Here is an 18798-nt window from a genome sequence, read left to right as displayed (position 1 = left end):
AATTTCTCTTTAAACAGAAAAAACTGAAGCACAGCTAATCTTTATAGTGAACTGAAATAAACTCTAAAAGATGCAGTGATACTACTTTAACTTTGGAGTTGGAAGCCATGAAAATTCAGGAAGGGTATTTAGGAAAATGTGAGAAGAGAGGAAGAGAGGTGGGTAAACCACACGAAATACAGAGGAAACCTCCTTTTGTTGTTAGCACAGATTTAAAAAGTCCACTCTTGTGTGTCTTTAGATATCCTAAATAAACAATTCTGAGGGCATGTTGTCTGTACTTTAGACCATAGTGCAGAGATTCTCAACTGATCACCTGAAACTCTTTCAAGCTATAGAAGCTCTCCAGGAAACTGATTACACAGTTTCCACCCCACTCCTCAAACTCTATTCTCCCCACCCCATTATTGACGGGAATTCTGCTGCCAGAGTTACGCCTCTCCCCTGCCTCTTCCTACTGATGCGTGGAAATCCTGTGCGTGGTTGTAGGGCCCATTCATATCCATCCCCCTCTATCATAAGAAAACCTAAGAGGATTCACCTCTGACAGCAGAAACAGCTAAATCTTAGATTTATATACTCCAAAGGCTGGAAAGAGACCCAAAAAAAGTGACTCATTTTATCTGATTGCTGGCATTTAGGTAAAATCAGTCAGCTATTCCACACATCTCTACAAACCTGGCTGTGCCAAACAGGCATCATCCCTGCCAGCTGGTGTATAGTCCCAGGCAATCTTCTAGCAAGAGTGATGGTTTAGCAGTGTGCTGCCCATGTGCTATACTCGGTCTCCCTCACAAAACCCATTTGCAAGACTGCTGCCTGGGCTTGGAAACCGTCCGGGTTACCAGTAGCAAAGCTCACTGACTCCAATGGGGATTTTGCCTGTGAAGTAAGCTAATTGGTCACTTACATTGCTATAACCAACTGGGTTCACAGTACACCCAGCATGGGGTCAAATTGTGCATCAGATTTTAGGGCTCCCTTCAGGTAAAGGGGAATCTTGTAGACTGCAAGTCTCAAGGTCAGATAGAGGCCAACGGCAGTCCTTGCCTCTCCAGGATTACAGTGCTGAGTCTATCACAGGAATAAGTCAGTGAAGTCCCTCGGAGATGAGAACATTCGGTCACCAGAGGCCATCTTGGAGTCACTAAATTTGGCCTTTCTGGCAGACAGGGAGTTTACAAAAGAAGAAATTCAGATATCTAACAGAGGGATGGAAAAGTATTCACCTTCACTAGCAATTAGAGAAGTGCCCAAGATTAGCTTTTTTCTCTCTCAATTTGGCAAAAGGTAAAGATGAGTTATGTTGCCTGGTTTAGGCACCTCCATTTACTCACTGCTTCAGAGAAGGGTCATAAAATTGGTACAGCCTTTCCCTGGCAACCTGGTGATGTACAACCAAGTGGAGGTATCAGATCCTTTCACCCAGCTGTCCTATTTCTAGGAACTGAAAGCTGCGAGTTTATTTTAAGGAAATGGATTAAGGACCTATTCGAAGAAGTGTATACCAAGGTTACAAGCATTGTTTGAATGTTAATGCTTGGAAACAACCTACGTATTTTAATGATGAGATTTAAATAAATTATATATCTAAATGATGGATTTTTATGGTATAGTTAAAAGTGTTTAAAATATCACGATGGCTCTGTAAAGATGTTTGTGGTCTACTGCCCAGTAGAAAAAAAAGCAATTTACAAAACAGTGTGAGGTCTACTCCAAACCATGGTATTATAGAGGACTTTAATTTTCTTCTTTTTTGCTCACTTGCATTTTCTTTTCTTTCTTTTTGGGGGGGGAGGGGAAGTGTGTGTGTGTGTCCTGTGTTTTTTTTTAATTCGGTTCTACACATAAGTGCGATCTGATCATACAGTATTTTTCTTTCTCTGATTTCACTTAGCATAGTGTCTTCAAAGTTCATGTTGTCCCAAATGGTAGGATTTTCTCATTTTTTTTATAGCTGATTAAAGTGTTTTCACAATGAGCATCTATATTTAACATTTTCTTTTAATGTATTTTTCTCATCTTTTTTCTAATTTTTTTAATTGAAGTATAATTGATTTACAACATTATATAAGTTTCAGCTGTATAACATAGTGATTCACAATTTCTAAAGATTATATTCTATTTACAGCTATTATAGAATATTGGCCATATTCCCTGTGCTGTACAGTCTATCCTTGTAGCTTATTTTACACATAATAGTTTATACCTCAAAGTCCCCTACCCTTGTCTTGTCCTCCCCCCTTCCCTCTCCCCACAGTTTGTACTCGATATCAGTGAGTCTGTTTTTTTCTGTACTCACTAATTTGTTTTATTTTTTAGATTCTACATCAGCCATAACAGGTCTCATTTTTTAATTGAGTTATTTGTTTCTTTGGTATTGAATTGTATGAACTGTTTATATATTTTGGATATTAACTAACCCCTTACTGGTCATATCATTTGCAAATATTTTTCTTCCATTCCTTTAGGTTGTCTTTTCATTTTGTGCAAAAGCTTTAAGTTTAGTTATGTCCCATTTGTTTGTTTTTGCTTTTGTTTCCTTTGCTTTAGGAGACAGTTTCAAAAAAGTATTGCTACGACTTATATCAGAGTGTTCCACCTATGTTTTCTTCTAGGAGTTTTATGGTTTCTGGTCTTACATTTTGGTCTTTATTCCATTTTGAGTTTGTTCTTGTACATGGTATTAGAAAATGTTCTAATGTCATTCTTTTACATGTAGCTGTCCAGTTTTCCCAGCGCTGCTTATTGAAGAGACTGTCTTTTCTCCATTGTATATTCTTGCCTCCTTTGTTGCAGATTAATTGACCATAAGTGTGTGAGTTTATTTCTGGACTCTATGATCTATGTGTTTTGTGCTGTTTCTGTTTTGTTATATTCATTCATTTGTTTTACTCTTTAGATTCCACATATAAGTGATAACATACAGTACTTGTCTTTGTCTGATTTATTTCACTAAGCATAGTACCCTCCAAGTCCAGTTACAAATGGCAAAATTTCATTCTTTTTTATGGCTGAGTACTATTCCATTGTATATATATACATCACATCTTCTTTATCCATCCACCTATTGATGGACACTTAGGTTGCTTCCATATCTTGGGTATTGTAAAGAATGCTGCTTTGAACATTGGGATGCACATATCCTTTCAAACTAGTGTTTTCGTTTTCTTTGGATGTACATACACAGCAGTGGAATTGCTGGATCATATGGCAGTTCTGGTTTTAGTTTTTTGAGAACCTCCATACTGTTTTCCACAGTGGTTGCACCAATTGATATTCTCACCAATAGCACATAAGGGTTCCCTTTTCTCCACATCCTCGCCAGCATTTGCTTTTTGTGGTCTTTTTCATGATAGCCATTCTGACGGGCGTGAGATTGTGGTTTTGATTTGCAAAGCCACTGATGTGATTTTGGTTTGCATTTCTCTGATGATTAGTGATGTTGAACATCTTTTCATGTGCCTGTTGGCCATCTATATATCTTAACTTTCCTCCGTATCTTTCTTTATTATATTCATTTGCATATACAATGGTATGTGTGTCTGATATTTACATCAATAGAACTGATTTATCTTTATTCCTCTGCCTCTCATAATAAACTAGTCATCCAGAGCAGATGGTTAAAAACTTAACCACAAGTTGTTTTCCCAAAGTTTAGTTGTCAGTCAGTTCTCTGGAATTTTGGACCATGGAAGGCTCAGTGAATGATTAAAGAACTAACTCACAAAAGTGCCAAAAGACCATGATATGCCTAAGCAGTACTTTTTTTCAACTCTACTTATGAAGGATTTTAAGGTGTTGTTTGTTTGTTTGTTTTCCTGCCAGAAATTTGCTTTTTATTGGAGGGAAAATCAGCTATATTTTCTCCTGGTTCTACCACCTACAATCCTGTGACCCCAGGAAGTCACCTTTTTAGGGCCTCTATCTCCTCATCAGGGGAATGTTAGTCCTATGGAAAGTTCTTTAAGGAAGGCTCACCATCCTCTGATTTATCTCATTGCCTCCTTAGCATCAAAAATCAAGGTGTCCCTAGGGCGTGGTGATGGGTTAGTGCCATGCCACATATGTACAAATGAAGGTGCCACTCCAAGTCACTGCCAGTGTCCTAAATTGAGGCCAGAGGTCAGTTGGCAGCAATACTGTCTGTGGCTGGAGAGGATCCCCAGTACTGAACTCCCTCAACCTTTTTACTGGGAGCATAGTTCATTTGTTAAATGTCTCAGATCTGCCTGCCTATGCCTTAGTGATTTACTTTAAAAAATCTGGTGTCCAACACTCCCTACCCCACCCCCACGCTTTCATGCACAAAATGCCTCTGTAAGGATCATGCCAAGTCACTCAGCTGGTATTTCAGGATGGTTAGCTTTGAGAGATACCATTTCTCTGCCAAATACTGATCTTTTCTTTTAGACTGTGAACACATGTAGTGAAGGATTTCAGAGAGAGTGCAGGTGTCTCTTTTTGGGTTCCTTTTGTCTAAGAGCTGTCCATGGGTCCCACTTAATTCAGAGACCGGATAATGTCAGCAGTCCTAGCCTTCTCAACACAAGTGTTCAGGAAGGACAAGTTCTGAATGAGCTGCAAACTCACTGCTTAAATATATCATTTCCCCTTCTTTCCTATCTTTATTATTACTATTTTTTAATCTCTTTTCTTTTTTTCTTTTCCTCTTTTTTCCCTGTGCCTCCATGCAGGACCACCTTATTCTGTGGAACAGAAGAGGCAGCAACCTGAACATATTTCCATGCATACTAACTCTTCCCTCTTCCAAAAAAGAAAAAAACCTAGAATGACACTCCACCCTCTCCCCAAAAATCCTCTCTGTTCATTCCTCTCTTTTATTAGTCTTGAATGGGGATTAGCTAAAACAGAAAAAAGGCGGGAACAATGCAGAGGGAGGGGAGGTGGCAGATAAGAAAGGAATTGAAACAGTGGGGTCTGTGCTTTCTGTGCCTGTGCAGGCAGACAGGATTCCCTGGCCAGTTGGTGGGGTTTCTAGCAAAATCACAGATCTTGGGATAGTTTAGGGTCTGCAGGTCCCATGGTAATACTGGAGGTTTGGGGATGGGGTAGGATTCTGGCCAGGGTAAGGCAGACCTAGGTACATTCATGATGCCCAGATTCTGCTTTGGATCTGGACTGATCCCAAGCCAGAGATCTTTCCCCTCACACCATCCTTGGGTTGTGGTTGTTTTGGCTCCCTCTTGGGATTGCTAAAGCACTGGGGACTCCAGTAAGGTCACCTGAAACAAGAATGATAGAGTGAGTAAAACTGAGGAGTGGCTCTGATTTCCAGAACCCTCCAGCCTTATATGGGGAGGGGTGCATTTCCCAACTTGCAGGCAAAACCCATTTGGGGTTGCGAAACCACAGCTGCTGTTGCTTTCCACTGACCTGTGGCTCAGAGTGGCAAGGGACATGTGACAATCAATGCCTGGCCCAGACCATTGTGCGGGGTGACCCCTAGAAAGACGGAAAGGCAACTCTAATGTTCAATCCTTGTAGGAGGATTTCTCAGGCCTGTTAGTCTTCTGACTTTTTTCAGGGCTAGGGGCTGGTGACCTCCAGCCAGCACCACCTTCAGACCAGGAGTTGCCACACCTAGAGAGGCGGCCCCAAGGGGCTGGTGGAGAAAGCCAGAGTTCAAAGCCTAGCCCTGCCTCTTACTGGATGTATGCCCCGAGGCTAGTTTTTTCATCTTTTTGAGCTGCAGTTTTCTCAGCTGTAAAATGGGAATAACGATAGGCTGGAATGTACAGAGATGTTGCCAGAGTTACAGAGGATGGTGTGAAACACTCACACTTATTAGTAATTTGTTCTTCTCTCTCCCGACTTCTACAAGTAAAATTTCCTTCATTTATATAGTGAAATTAGACAATTATCTAGTTTCTAAGGGAAAAAGGAGGCAGATGGAGAGTGCGTCACACAACACATTTTCTACGAGAGCCATACTGGTCACTATATCCGTCCTGAAATAGCAGCTGGCATTGTAGGGTGGTAGGAACAGCAGGAACTGTGTACAGCTTCCAAAGTTCTGCCCAGGGCATTTGTAAGGTACAGGGAAGCAAACTGACACGTTGTGTCCTCACCATGTCATGGCAGATATGGGTACAATTTAGCAACTGGTTTAACCACAGAATTTAACCTAAAGGGGCTTGACAGAGAAATAGAAATGATTCAGTGACTGAAGGGTTTTTAAAGATGTGAACAGCTCACCATGCCCGTTTCAGTGAGGGGTTCCCACCACTTCCAGAGTTTCCTGCCTGAGTTTTCTCTCTTTAGTTATTACCATTCCTCCAAAACATCTGCCAGGCTTGGTTAGAACAGAGGTCAGGTAGCTCCCACAGGTGTGTTTGGTTTGGCCATTGCGCTGCAGGCGCACTTAGTAGTTTAGAAGAATTTAGTTACCAGCATTATAAATCAAGAGAGTTCATGTAGAAATCCAGATTGCCAGCCTCACTTGAAAACTAGGCTCTGTCCACACCGGGTTGGCATTCCTGCATGCAACCCGTAGCTGGAGCCAAGTGGCCGCTGCTCCCTTAGCCAGGCAAACGCTGCCCAGGCTGCCTGGCCCAGCACTGCCTGCTTCACTTGTTCATGGCCCCTTCCTGAACCGTGTGCTATTTTGGTTGTGATTCCTTGCCCCCTCAAACATATACCTTCCATGGTGCCTCCCTGCTTTCTGAATTAAATATACGTTCCTCGCCTGGCACTCCACAGTGTCCAGCAATGATTCTCAAACTGGGCACGTGCTAGAGACACCTGGGAGATTATCAGATTCCTGCCACCTCCCCCAGTCCCTTCTGATTCAGTAGCCCAGGGGTGGGACTCAGGAGTCTTTTTTTTTTTTTTTTTCTTCATCTTTACTGGAGTATAATTGCTTTACAATGTTGTGTTAGTTTCTGTTGTACAGCAAAGTGAATCAGCTATATGTATACATATGTCCCCATATCCCCTCCCTGTTGAGCCTCTCTTCCACCACCCCTATCCTACCCGTCTAGATCGTCACACAGCATGGAGATGATCTCCCCGTGCTACGCAGCGGCTTCCCACTAGCTATCTATGTTACATTTGGTAATGTATATATGTCAGTGCTACTCTACTTCGTCCCAGCTTCCCCATCCCCTAGTGTCCTCAAGTCCCTTCTCTACATCTGCGTCTCTATTCCTGCCCTGCCACTAGGTTCATCAGCACCATTTTTGTAGATTCCATATATATGTGTTAGCATACGGTATTTGTTTTTCTCTTTCTTATTTCACTCTGTATGACAGACTCTAGGTCCATCTACCTCATTACAAATAACTCAATTTCATTCCTTTTTACGGCTGAATAATACTCCATTGTATATATGTGCCACATCTTCTTTATCCATTCATCTGTTGATGGGCATTTCGGTTGCTTCCATGTCCTGGCTATTGTAAATAGTGCTGCCATGAACACTGGAGTGCATGTGTCTTTTTGAATGATGGTGTTCTCTGGGTATATGCACAGTAGTGAGATTGCTGGGTCATCTGGTAACTCTGTTTTTAGTTTTGCAGGGAACCTCCATACTGTTCTCCATAGTGGCTGTATCAATTTACATTCCCACCAACAGTGCAGGAGGGTTCCCTTTTCTCCACACCCTCTCCAGCATTTATTGTTTCTAGATTTTTTGATGATGGCGATCCTGACTGGTGTGAGGTGATGCCTCACTGTGGTTTTGATTTGCATTTCTCTAATGATTAATGATGTTGAGCATCTTTTCATGTGTTTGTTGGCCATCTGTATGTCTTCCTTGGAGAGATGTCTGTTTAGGTCTTCCGCCCATTTCTGGATTGGGTTTGTTTTTTGATATTGAGCTGAATGAGCTGCTTGTATATTTTGGAGATGAATCCTTTGTCAGTTGCTTCATTTACAAATACTCTGTTTTTAACAAGAATAATTCTACTGCAGATGATCTAGGGCACGTGCTTTTATAAATATAGTCAGAGCATGCCCCAGCGTCCCATGCTAGCCTTTCTTTAGTTTCAGTTCCAGAATTCCCAGAAAAGGAAGTCGATTGGCCTTCCCTCTCCCCCACCAAATGGCAGCTCCTGCAAAAACCGCATGAAACTAGGGGAAAGAAGCAATTGCTAGCACAAAGGCGCTGGGCAGACCACCGCACCCTTTCCTCTGCATTCCCCCGTGCCTGTTGCAGGTGCCTGGCTCATCCTGGGGCCTCCTGCACTGATAGCTCCAGGAAGGCAGGGCTGCTCCTCAATCAGCTGACTCTCCCAGACTGCCTGGCACTGGACTCTAGACAGAGTGGATGTACACATTATCTATCTCCTGTGAGTTTTTAACTAGTTTCAAATAGTTATATGTGCACACAGTTAAAAATGCAAACAATACGAAAGAATATACAATGAATCTGAGTCTTCCTCCCAGTCCTGACTTCGAGGCCCCTTTTCCTTTTAAAGGAACCAGTCTCTTTTGTGTTTTAATGAAGATATGGGCCATTCTATGGAGACAAGGCCCACTTGTCACTTTTTATCCCCACAAACAGTCGTTTTCTCTACAAACAGTTCTCGACTTACAATGGTTCGACTTACGATCTTTCTGACCACGTTGGTGCAAAAGCAATAGGCATTCAGTAGACACGCACTCTGAATTTTGAATTTTGATCTTTTCCCCGGCTGGTGATGTGCGGGACAATACTCTCTTGTGATGCTGCGTAGCGGCAGCAGCTGCAGCTCCCAGTCAGCCACACGATCACGGGGATGCACAACCCATACCCTTCCAACCATTCTGTACCCAGACAGCCACCTTGGTTTTCATTTTCAGTATAGTATTCAATAATTTAATGAGATATTCAGCATTTCATTATAGAATAGGCTCTGTGCTAGGTGAGCTTTCCCGAGTGTAAGCTAACATAAATGTTCTGAGAATATTTGAGGTAGGCTAAGCTAAGCTGTGATGTTCAGTAGCTTAGTATATTAAATGCATTTCAACTTAAGGTATTTTCAATTTACAGTGGGTTTATCGGGATGTAGCCCCATTGTAAGTCAAGTAAGATATTGTACTTTTGTTTTTTTTCATTTTTATAGTAATATGTTGATCATTCCATATCAGTCATCCCAAAAATAGGTTGAGCACAAGTATTTATTCATAAAAACCCTGGATTCGGTAGGGAAATGTTACTATTCTTATATTACAATTAAGACTGAAGAATGGATTGATAAGGATTTTTGCTCAAGGGATAGGACTAGAAAAATGAGTCTTCCGACTCCTACCCCAGAGTATTTTGCTCTAAGTTGTATAGTTAAGTTATTTGAGATCGCTGTTTATCTGTGTGGTGGAGGCCAGGCCTTTCTTATTCACCACTTATAATTTATTAAAAGATGCAGGAGAAGTTCTGCCCAGAGCTGGGGTAAAGGGTCCTCTCCAAATATATCGAGGGAGTTTGGGCCTTTATGCTACGACAGTGTACCTTAAAGATTCCTTGATGTGAACACACTCTTGCTACCATATGCAAAAGTGAGTCGGGAAAACTTCTAACTAACACGCTTATTTAAAACTGCTGCAGAGACAATTACAACAGAAAACAGGTGCTTTCAACTCCTCTCTTCCGAAGTTCAAGTTTTATACAATTGTACAGTGTCACTTGTTCCGGACCTCTTAACCTCCTATCAAGGAAAACATGAGTCCAGCTCAGAGGTCTGTTCATCTATTTGAGATTACCATGCAACACATCCTTCATTTCCCTCCTTTCTTTCTCATGTCTTATCAGTGTAGGAATGTTGGAAAGTTGTAGAAATAAGACAAAAGAAGTTTGGAATTGTATGTTCTCTTGAGAGGTGAATGCTAGCTTTTGCAGTAGCTTCACAGAGCCCATTTTCTTTGCTCAGGATATCATTTTTGTACTCATTTACATCCCACCTTCCCCCTACTCTGAAAAGATAATAAGTGATTTCTTGAAGTCAATGTGTATCATAATTGTTAAAGAAGGCAAACATTCATTGGAATAAATAAGGTCCAGCTTTGAGAGTAGAAATTAAATGTTCTCTGTCCTTTTCAGGGACACGTGGCCATCAGGAATCATGAGCAACCCATTTGCACATCTTGCTGAGCCTTTGGATCCTGCACAACCAGAAAAGAAATTCTTCAACTTGAATAAATTGGAGGGTTCAAGATATGGTAGGTACATGGCTCTATGATGTAAATGCTCTGATAGCAATTGGAATATCACTTGCATAATAAGAAAACTACATAATAAATCAGCCTTTAGGAGAGTTGGAAGAGGGAATAGCAGAGAATGGCTGAATGGTCTTGGATTAAACACACAAATATGCACACACACCTATCTTACGTTGCTCGTTTCAAATAGATAATAACGACTGTATACATATAACATTTACATAGCACTTAGTATAGAGAGTATTTGTACATATATATTATTTAATCTGAATACAACCCTACCATGTTATGTTTTAAAACATAAGAAGTCCTGGTCTTCCCTGGTGGCGCAGTGGTTAAGAATCTGCCTGCCAATGCAGGGGACACGGGTTCGAGCCCTGCTCTGGGAAGATCCCACATGCCACGGAGCAACTAAGCCCATGTACCACAACTACTGAGCCTGCACTCTAGAGCCCATGAGCCACAACTGTTGAGCCCATGTGCCACAACTATTGAAGCCCACACGCCTAGAGCCTGTGCTCCACAACAAGAGAAGCCACTACAATGAGAAGTCCACACACCACAATGAAGAGTAGCCCCCGCTCACATCAACTAGAGAAAGCCCGTGTGCAGCAATGAAGACCCAATGCAGCCAATAAATAAAATAAATAAATAAATTTATTAAAAAAAAAAAAGAATCCACCTGCCAATGCAGGGGACATGGGTTCGAGCCTTGGTTGGGGAAGATCCCACATGCTGTGGAGCTACTAAGCCCATGTGCTGCAACTACTGAGCCTGCGCTCTAGAGCCTGCGAGCCACAACTGTTGAGCCCACGTGCCACAACTACTAAAGCCCAAGCACCTAGAGACCATGCTGTGCAACAAGAAAAGGCATCGCAATGAGGAGCCCACACACTGCAACACAGAGTAGCGCCTGCTCTCCGCAACTAGAGAAAGCCTGTGCGCAGCAACAAAGACCCAAAGCAGCCAATAAATCAATAAATAAAATATAAATAAATAAATAAAAATATAAGAAGTCCTGAGGAAGCTGAGGCCCAGAGAGAGTCAATGACATGATTAAATAATAGCTATGTAGGTAGCAGAAGAGGATGAAAACACAAGCCTTTTACACTGTGAAAACACAAGCACTCCTGTGCTTTTCTACCTTTGTACTCCTGCTTTCTCTGGATAAGACGGGTGAGTAATTCTCATGTATCAGGATGGACCATTTCTTTTATAAACAAGATAGCTTTTCTTATGAATAACCTTTTATTTATTCTAGAAAATACAGTTACCAATGACCATACTGTGTGGTGTTTAAGGGTTTATTTCCTTTGAAAGATGTATATGACTCTTCTTTGCTCTTATTATAATAATTGTAAAAGGGTCATTTTCTCATTTCTTAAACACTAGGTTTCATATTACTCTTCGTGTGTTGCTTGCTAACAATAATACAGTAAATTAAATTATCTAGACTGATTTCTTTCATGATAACTTAAGGGAAACTCTGTTCCTGGATTCCAAGGCTAGGCAACCATTTATTATGAAAGAATTAACTGTAATATTTTATTTTTGCCTAGGCTGTAGGTATTTTCTAGTACTGATTTGTCTCCTAAAGCCCTTCAATATTCTTATGTTTTAAACCGTTGAGATCAGTTTAAATTTACTCTTTCCCTGTTGGAAGAATAGCATGTATGTTGCCTTGTATCACGTGTGTATGGAGATTGGCTTTAAAGAGCTCTTATAATAAGATGTCTCATGGTTTTTGTTTGTTTTGTTATGCTTTCTCCTTTACTCCTAGGACGCTTACCATTTTCTATCAGAGTTCTCCTGGAGGCAGCCATTCGGAACTGTGATCAGTTTTTAGTGAAGAAAAATGACGTTGAAAATATCCTAAATTGGAATGTCATGCAGCATAAAAACATAGAAGTGCCATTTAAGCCCGCACGCGTCATCCTGCAGGACTTCACGTGAGCCTCGTGTCACTTCACTCTCTTCTTCTCTTGCCTCCCTTGTCAGCCTTTAGAGAAAGCTTTTTAAAAGCAAAAACAAAAAACACAGTGACTGTATAATTTTCCACCTAGTATTCAGAGGCCTTTGAAAGCCAAAGAGGGGTGGTCATCTCAAGACAGCAAGAGATAGATAATCTCCAGGCAAGTCAGGATGCGTACTCACTCCACCCTTTCCAGTGGCAAAGGTCATTGTCCTTGGTCTTCAAAATCTTAGTCCTAAGTGTACTAGCAAAAGTTGAAAGAAATAACATGGAGTGGAGCTATCTCAGAATCTTCTTCTCCCCCACATCCCATCACCCATGGAGCCAGGTTTCAAACAGCTGTCCTTGGAACGTTGATGTGTATTGCCTGAGGGGAGATACACAGTTCACAGGGCCTGATCTGTTGCTGTTAAGCCTCCACTCACATCCTGCTAGTCCCAGGAACTGCTCCCCATCACGGCCTCATGTTGAGATAACTCTTGGCCTCATTTTGAGATAACTACCTTTTCATTTTTTAAATGATGTTATTTTATTCCTTCTGGGGGCCAAATTTCATTTTTTTTAGAGAAAGATCACCCAAATTTTATTCTCTAATATAATAAAAAGGAAGGATTCACTTAATATAAATTTGAATCACAGCCGACTTTTCTGAATCATATCCATTCCTTTCAGTTTGGCCTGAAGTTGAAGGGTATGATCCGTATATCTTGTCCAGGTCTTTGTCACCCCACCATGTGATGGCAGAAGAAGTTTCAGAGTTCTGAAGTGTCAGCTTTCTCACAGTTTCTCTGTTTGGGCCATATTGGCTGTTAACTTTAATGCAGAGGTAAAATTGCATGTAGAGATACCACTGAGTCGTGGCACTTATTACTGATGTGATTTCTGCTCAAGGGAATGTGTTTAGAAATTTCCACTTTTCTAACACATCCATTGTTAGCACCACGGATGAGACAGCCTTATTGCCAATATTATCAGCAGAGGCAAAAGCTGAAGAATCCCACGGCACTTGTTTAACAGATTTGTTTTTTGCTTAATTTGCCCTTTTCTTAGAGGTGTGCCAGCTGTGGTTGACTTTGCTGCCATGCGTGATGCTGTGAAAAAGTTAGGAGGAAATCCAGAGAAAATAAACCCTATCTGTCCTGCTGACCTTGTCATTGATCATTCCATCCAGGTTGATTTCAACAGAAGGTGAGAGACTAGGATGAATACTTGGATTTTCTGCTTTGTGCAAAATCTTAGAACGTAACTCTTTTGTGTGTGTATGTAGTTAAAGAAAAGAAGAAGATCTTTAAGGTGTATATACAGGAAAGCTCAAACTCAATAAGTATTTTCCCCTAAAGTTTTTTTTTTTCAGGGTAGGGACGGGGGGATTAAATCTTTTTTTTTTTTTCCTATTTACTTCTTAGGTGGGAACAGCCTGCGTTTAAGCTTGAAGTCTGGGTAAAACACATACAGATTTCTGCCATGAGAGCTTGTCAATACAAGTTTGTGTTTGACTTTAAAAGAGTTCGGCTTTTTTTTTTTCCCCAACCACTGGAGTCTTATTCTTCTTTGATTCCAAGTAACTATTTCATATCTGGCCATCTCTGCCTCTCCACATGGGTGTCCATAAAGTCTATGCCTTTCTTTTCCTTTTTTCCTCCTGTTGTTTGGAATATCCACTTCTCTCTTCCTGCCAAAATCCAACCAACAACCTACCAATCCTACCAATAAAATCTCAGCAGAAGACGATAAGAATTTATTTCTTACACATCAACAAGTTGGTTGGGAAGTCAGCTGATCTCATCTGAGTGCAGTCAGGCGGCTGTGCCTCCCGCAGCCTTGGCTGGGTCGACTGCTTACATTTTACTGCATATCTGTAGGGCAGCTGGGACAGCTCCATTCTATGTGTGCTTCTTTGGGGGCCCAGGCTAAAGGAGAAAGCAGCTGTGTGGTCATCACAGAGGCTCAAGAGGTCAAGCGGGAACCTGCAGTATCTCTTGAGGCCTAAATGAGAACTGACCTAGGGTCACTTCTATTCATAATGATATTAATCAAAGCAAGCTGCACAGTCTAGGCCAAAGTCAGGTGTGGAGGAGTTCACTCCAGTAACTGCAGGATTACACCACGAGGATCTGGATACGAGGAGGGCAGCCAGGTATTGCTAGAAGGCTGATATCTTAATCTAGAAGTATAACTAAATAAAATTATTTCCAACTTTAGATAGGACTTTAGTTAGAAAGAAGTAACTGTTCTGCATACAATGCTGGGAAAATTAATTATTTGGTAGAGGGAACAGTTCATATGATTTAAAGCATTAATATTTTAAAAATAAAATCACCGAAATTTTTGAAGAAAACAATTATATGTATGTCAAATGTCTTGATGAGACAGACCTTTCTAAATTTAGAAGCAATGAATGAAACAAAGGGAAAAAAATATCAATAGATTTAATGACTTCAAAGTTACCAGGAGATAACTTGAAAAATATTTTCAGTAAAGAGTTAATATCCTTAATATATAAAGAGTATGTATAATCTAGCTGCACAGCACAGGGAGATCAGCTTGATGCTTTGTGAAGACCCAGAGGGGTGGGATGGGGAGGGTAGGAGGGAGGCTTAAGAGGGAGAGGATATGGGGATATATGTATAAATATAGCTGATTCACTTTGTCGTACAACAGAAACTAACACAACATTGTAAAGCAATCATACTCCAATAAAGATGTATTAAATAAAAAAAAAGAGTATGTATAATCTATTAAAAAAAGAAGTAAAACCCAGCAAATAGATGGGCAAAGGAAAGTGGACATTTCACAGTAAAAGGAAATGCAAATGGTAAACAGTATATAAAGCCTTTTTAAATTTACAATAAAAAGGTAAATTAAATCCTTGAGATACCATTTTCTCTTATCAACATAGTTAAGATTAGAAACTAAATGTTATTAATTATAAAGGTGTCTTAAGGGAGACACTTTCATACACTGTTGCTAGCAGTGTATAAATTAGACATGATGAAAGCAGTGTGCCATGTCCTTTGTCCTGGAATTTCCACTTCTAAACATACCCTTTATAGATGTCTGAAATTCAGCAAAAGCCTAGTGACAAAATAGTGTTCATTAAAGTATTGTTTATAATGGTGGAAACTAAAAGTATTCTAGGTGTCCAACAAAGGAGATTGATTTATTAAATTATAGTACATCCTTAAAGTGAATTATTAAATAACCTTTACGTTATATTTAAATCCTTAATAACGCTTGAACATGCTCATGTCTTAGCTCACTGAGCCAGATAAAAGTTGCATGTATGGAGTGATCTCAGCTCAATGAAAATCTAGGCAGAGATTAAAAAATTGGAAAGAGAGGTGCCAAAGTGCTAAGTGATTGTAACTATTCTTTATTTTTACAGTAGGAAGATATTTTTTTTCCCTTTTTAAAAAAATTTTTATTGGAGTATATTTGATTTAAAATGTTGTGTTAATTTCACACGTATAGCAAATTGAATCAGTTATACATATACATATATCTACTTTTTTTAGATTCTTTTCCCATATAGACCATTACAGTGTATTGAGTAGAGTTCCCTGCGCTATTGGTGAGAAATTTTTTTTTATTGGAATATAATAGCTTTACACTCTTGTACCACCTTTTGAGGTACACCAAAGTCAATCAGCTGTATTTATACACATATCCCCATATTCCCTCCCTCCCTCAACTCCCCCCCACCCTCACCATCCTGGCCCTCTATTGTTTTTATAATAGAAAATCATTTAAGAGTATGAAACCAACCAGTCAAATGAAAAAAAGCAAAAACCTTTATTTGCTTCCTTGGAGATTTAAGTGGGTTCCGTCTAGCTTCAAGAGAAACGAAGAAACTGGTGATTCTCAAATTAGTATGGCCAATGTCCAAACCAGAGAAATTCAGGAATAGGGAGAAATCTGCTTTGTCCCCTGAATAATGGTTCTTGGAACAAACAGACTGGATACTTGCCAGCTCTTTCCCTTTCTTTGGACTCTAAACCCATCCTTGGGCAACATGTCTTTTTTTTTTTTTTTAACCTTAAATCACATGGACTCAATGTTTTGATTTCAAAGGGAAGAGTTAAAAATATACAAACTGTTATCCTATTGGAGAGTAAATATGTTCCCTAAGGTCCCACTTCAGAAATTATAAAAAGTAGCCCCACAAAATCATGGGCAACTTTTATCTTTCTTGAAGACTCTCATTGGCACTGATGGATTTACCTTTATTTCCTTGGAAGGTAGAAGTACTGGTTGAGACAGAATTGCAGTTGTTTTAATATCTAAAGAAGTTACTTGAGCGGGGTGGAGGGGAAGCTGGGATGAAGCGAGAGAGTAGCATTGACATATACACTACCAAATGTAAACCAGACAGCTCATGGGAAGTGGCAGCATAACAGAGGGAGATCCACTCGATGATCGGTGATGACTTAGAGGGCTGGGACGGGGAGTGTGGAGGGAGTCGCAGGAGGGAGGGCATATGGGGATATATGTATAAATACAGCTGATTCACTTTGGTGTACAGCGGAAACTGGCACAACAGTGTAAAGCAATTATTCCAATAAAGAGTTTCTTTTTTTTAAAAAAAGAAGTTATTTGACTCAAAACTCAAAGAGCTCCTGACTATTAAGCAGGTAAAGAATCTGAGTCAGCACCAAGTTCACTGTGACTTGGTTTCCTCTTTAAACTTTGACATCCATCAACTCTGGTTTTAATTTTTTATGGACCTTTTTCATTTACACTGTAAGACTAAAAATATTATTATGAAAACAGCAAAGTCTAGGGGTGAACTGTGATTCAAAATGATATCCAAATCCAACAAACAATTTTTTTTTCAATTAAAGAGAAACATTTCTGTGTGAAGTATTTTCATTGCTAGTGTTTTGTTTTTATTTCTTAAGTTTGGTTTTGCAATTTGACCTCCCAGTCTCTTTCCTCATTTTTGTAAGGAATTAAATGTGATATGTCTCAACTTTTGTGGAACTGTGTGCTGTGGGCTTATTTCCAGCTACTTCCAGAAATGAACTGGGAAAACTGCATAAGAGGTGGGGGCGGAATGGTGAATTTTCTTAGTTAAGTGTTTCTACGCTCTTTCCCTGGTGTGAAATAGTAATTAGCTTCACACCATCTTTAGGAACCAAGGATCTAACTAATGCATTATTGTAATGTTTTACAAAATTATCTCAGAAATAGGGATTTTTTTAAAATCCCAACAAGAATATCATAGCAATTTCTGACCAAATTTCCTGAATGTCAAAACTATCTTCTCTATAAATACTGTCTGTGAATTTCTGGAGTACCATTAAATGTAATACTCAGAAACTTTGAACTACATCCAAATCTGATTTTAATTTATGTAAATAAGGAGAAATTTCCTCTTTAGTGTGTGAAGACATTCACATTCAGAGACCTTATTAAAAGCTCACCAGATTGGGTAAATCTAGGAAAGTTCTGAGTGGTGGAAAAATCTGAATTCTAGGTCTGTTTATTCATTCGACTAACTAGAACTAAGTTAAAGAGCCAAGGTTAGCTTGAAAGATGTTTCGTTTTAGTGAGTAAATAGGGTTTTTATTTTATTTTTTAACCTAGAATTAACATATCTTAAAACAGCCTAAGCATTTCTGGCTTCTGCTTGTCCTGTGACTATGTGATTTATATCAAACTCATGGTCCCAGCATTCTCTGGGGTAAATGGTCCTCTTCCAACCCTGCTTCTGCTGTAAGAAGCTCTGAAATCCTTCTGGAGACAAGAGGACAAGGCATAATGACTGGGAATCCACATGTGCTCAAAGTACAGCAGAAGAAATAGAGCAGGGCTGTACATAATTAAGGATAATGTTCTAAGATGCCTTCCCTTTTTTTGTTAAAATTAAATCCATTTAACAGACCTATTGTGTGCCAGTATTTATTCAAGAAGTAGGTTAGTCTAGAAAAGTAGAGATATTAGAGAACACACAGCTTGAATGCAGTTAGTAAGTGTAGGAACCAAATCACTAACTTGGAGAGTTAAGGGGGCTCTTCCAGGAGTATCACTTATCTGGGTCCACAGGTGTGTTTACCAAAGAGAGAAGAGCTGGAAAGGCATTCTACACAGAGAAAACAGAGCATGCAAAGGCATGAGGAAAGTGGGGTTTGGAAGAGTATAAGGGCCACAGTGAGGCTGAGCTGAAAGTTTGGACTGGAGGATGGGAGAGGGCTTATAAAGGAAGCCTGTTTTTTAAGGCAAGGGACTTTATTTTGTACTATATTTAACAAATGGGATCCACTAGCAGATTCAAGATGGGTTGTGATGATCTGTATTTTGGAAAACTGATTCTTGTGACAGTACAAAAGATAGGGTGACTAGATAGAGAGACCAGAGAGGATTCTGGTCTCTGAATAAATATTCTGATAGCTGTAGATACTAAGTGGGAGAAGAGGAGGTCGTTAGAGGAGAGATGGACATACAAGGATGAGGAGGAGATGTAGGAAAGAAGGTCACACATTAGGGTTTGACCAGTTGCATTTGTGGTGCCTGAGGTGTTCCTGGTGCAGATGCCCAGGATACATTGGGAATATGGATCTGGACCTGAAGAGACAGGTGGGGACTGGAGGGATGGAGCCCTCAGTGTACTAGTATGAAGGTGGAGATGAGTAACTTCAAGAATGGCTGCATCTGATCAGGGGTCAGGA

The 18798-nt window shown here is 40.1% G+C and overlaps 1 protein-coding gene across 5 annotated transcripts in view; it reads left to right on the top strand.

Moving 5' to 3' along the window:
- Positions 1-18798, top strand: part of ACO1 (aconitase 1) — a 132629-nt gene that overhangs the window by 83422 nt on the left and 30409 nt on the right. For all 5 annotated transcript variants that reach the window (XM_057720323.1, XM_057720318.1, XM_057720321.1 and 2 more), the window contains exons 2-4: positions 10040-10158; positions 11939-12107; positions 13181-13318. In XM_057720323.1, the coding sequence (XP_057576306.1) occupies positions 10062-10158; positions 11939-12107; positions 13181-13318 (404 nt within the window). In that variant the 5' untranslated portion in view covers positions 10040-10061. The remainder of the gene's footprint in view (positions 1-10039; positions 10159-11938; positions 12108-13180; positions 13319-18798) is intronic.

The sequence above is a fragment of the Hippopotamus amphibius genome, chromosome 2 (assembly GCF_030028045.1).
Source record: "Hippopotamus amphibius kiboko isolate mHipAmp2 chromosome 2, mHipAmp2.hap2, whole genome shotgun sequence".
NCBI lineage: Eukaryota > Metazoa > Chordata > Mammalia > Artiodactyla > Hippopotamidae > Hippopotamus > Hippopotamus amphibius.
The sequence above is the reverse complement of the archived record's forward strand: the minus strand, read 5'-3'. Positions and strand labels throughout refer to the sequence as shown.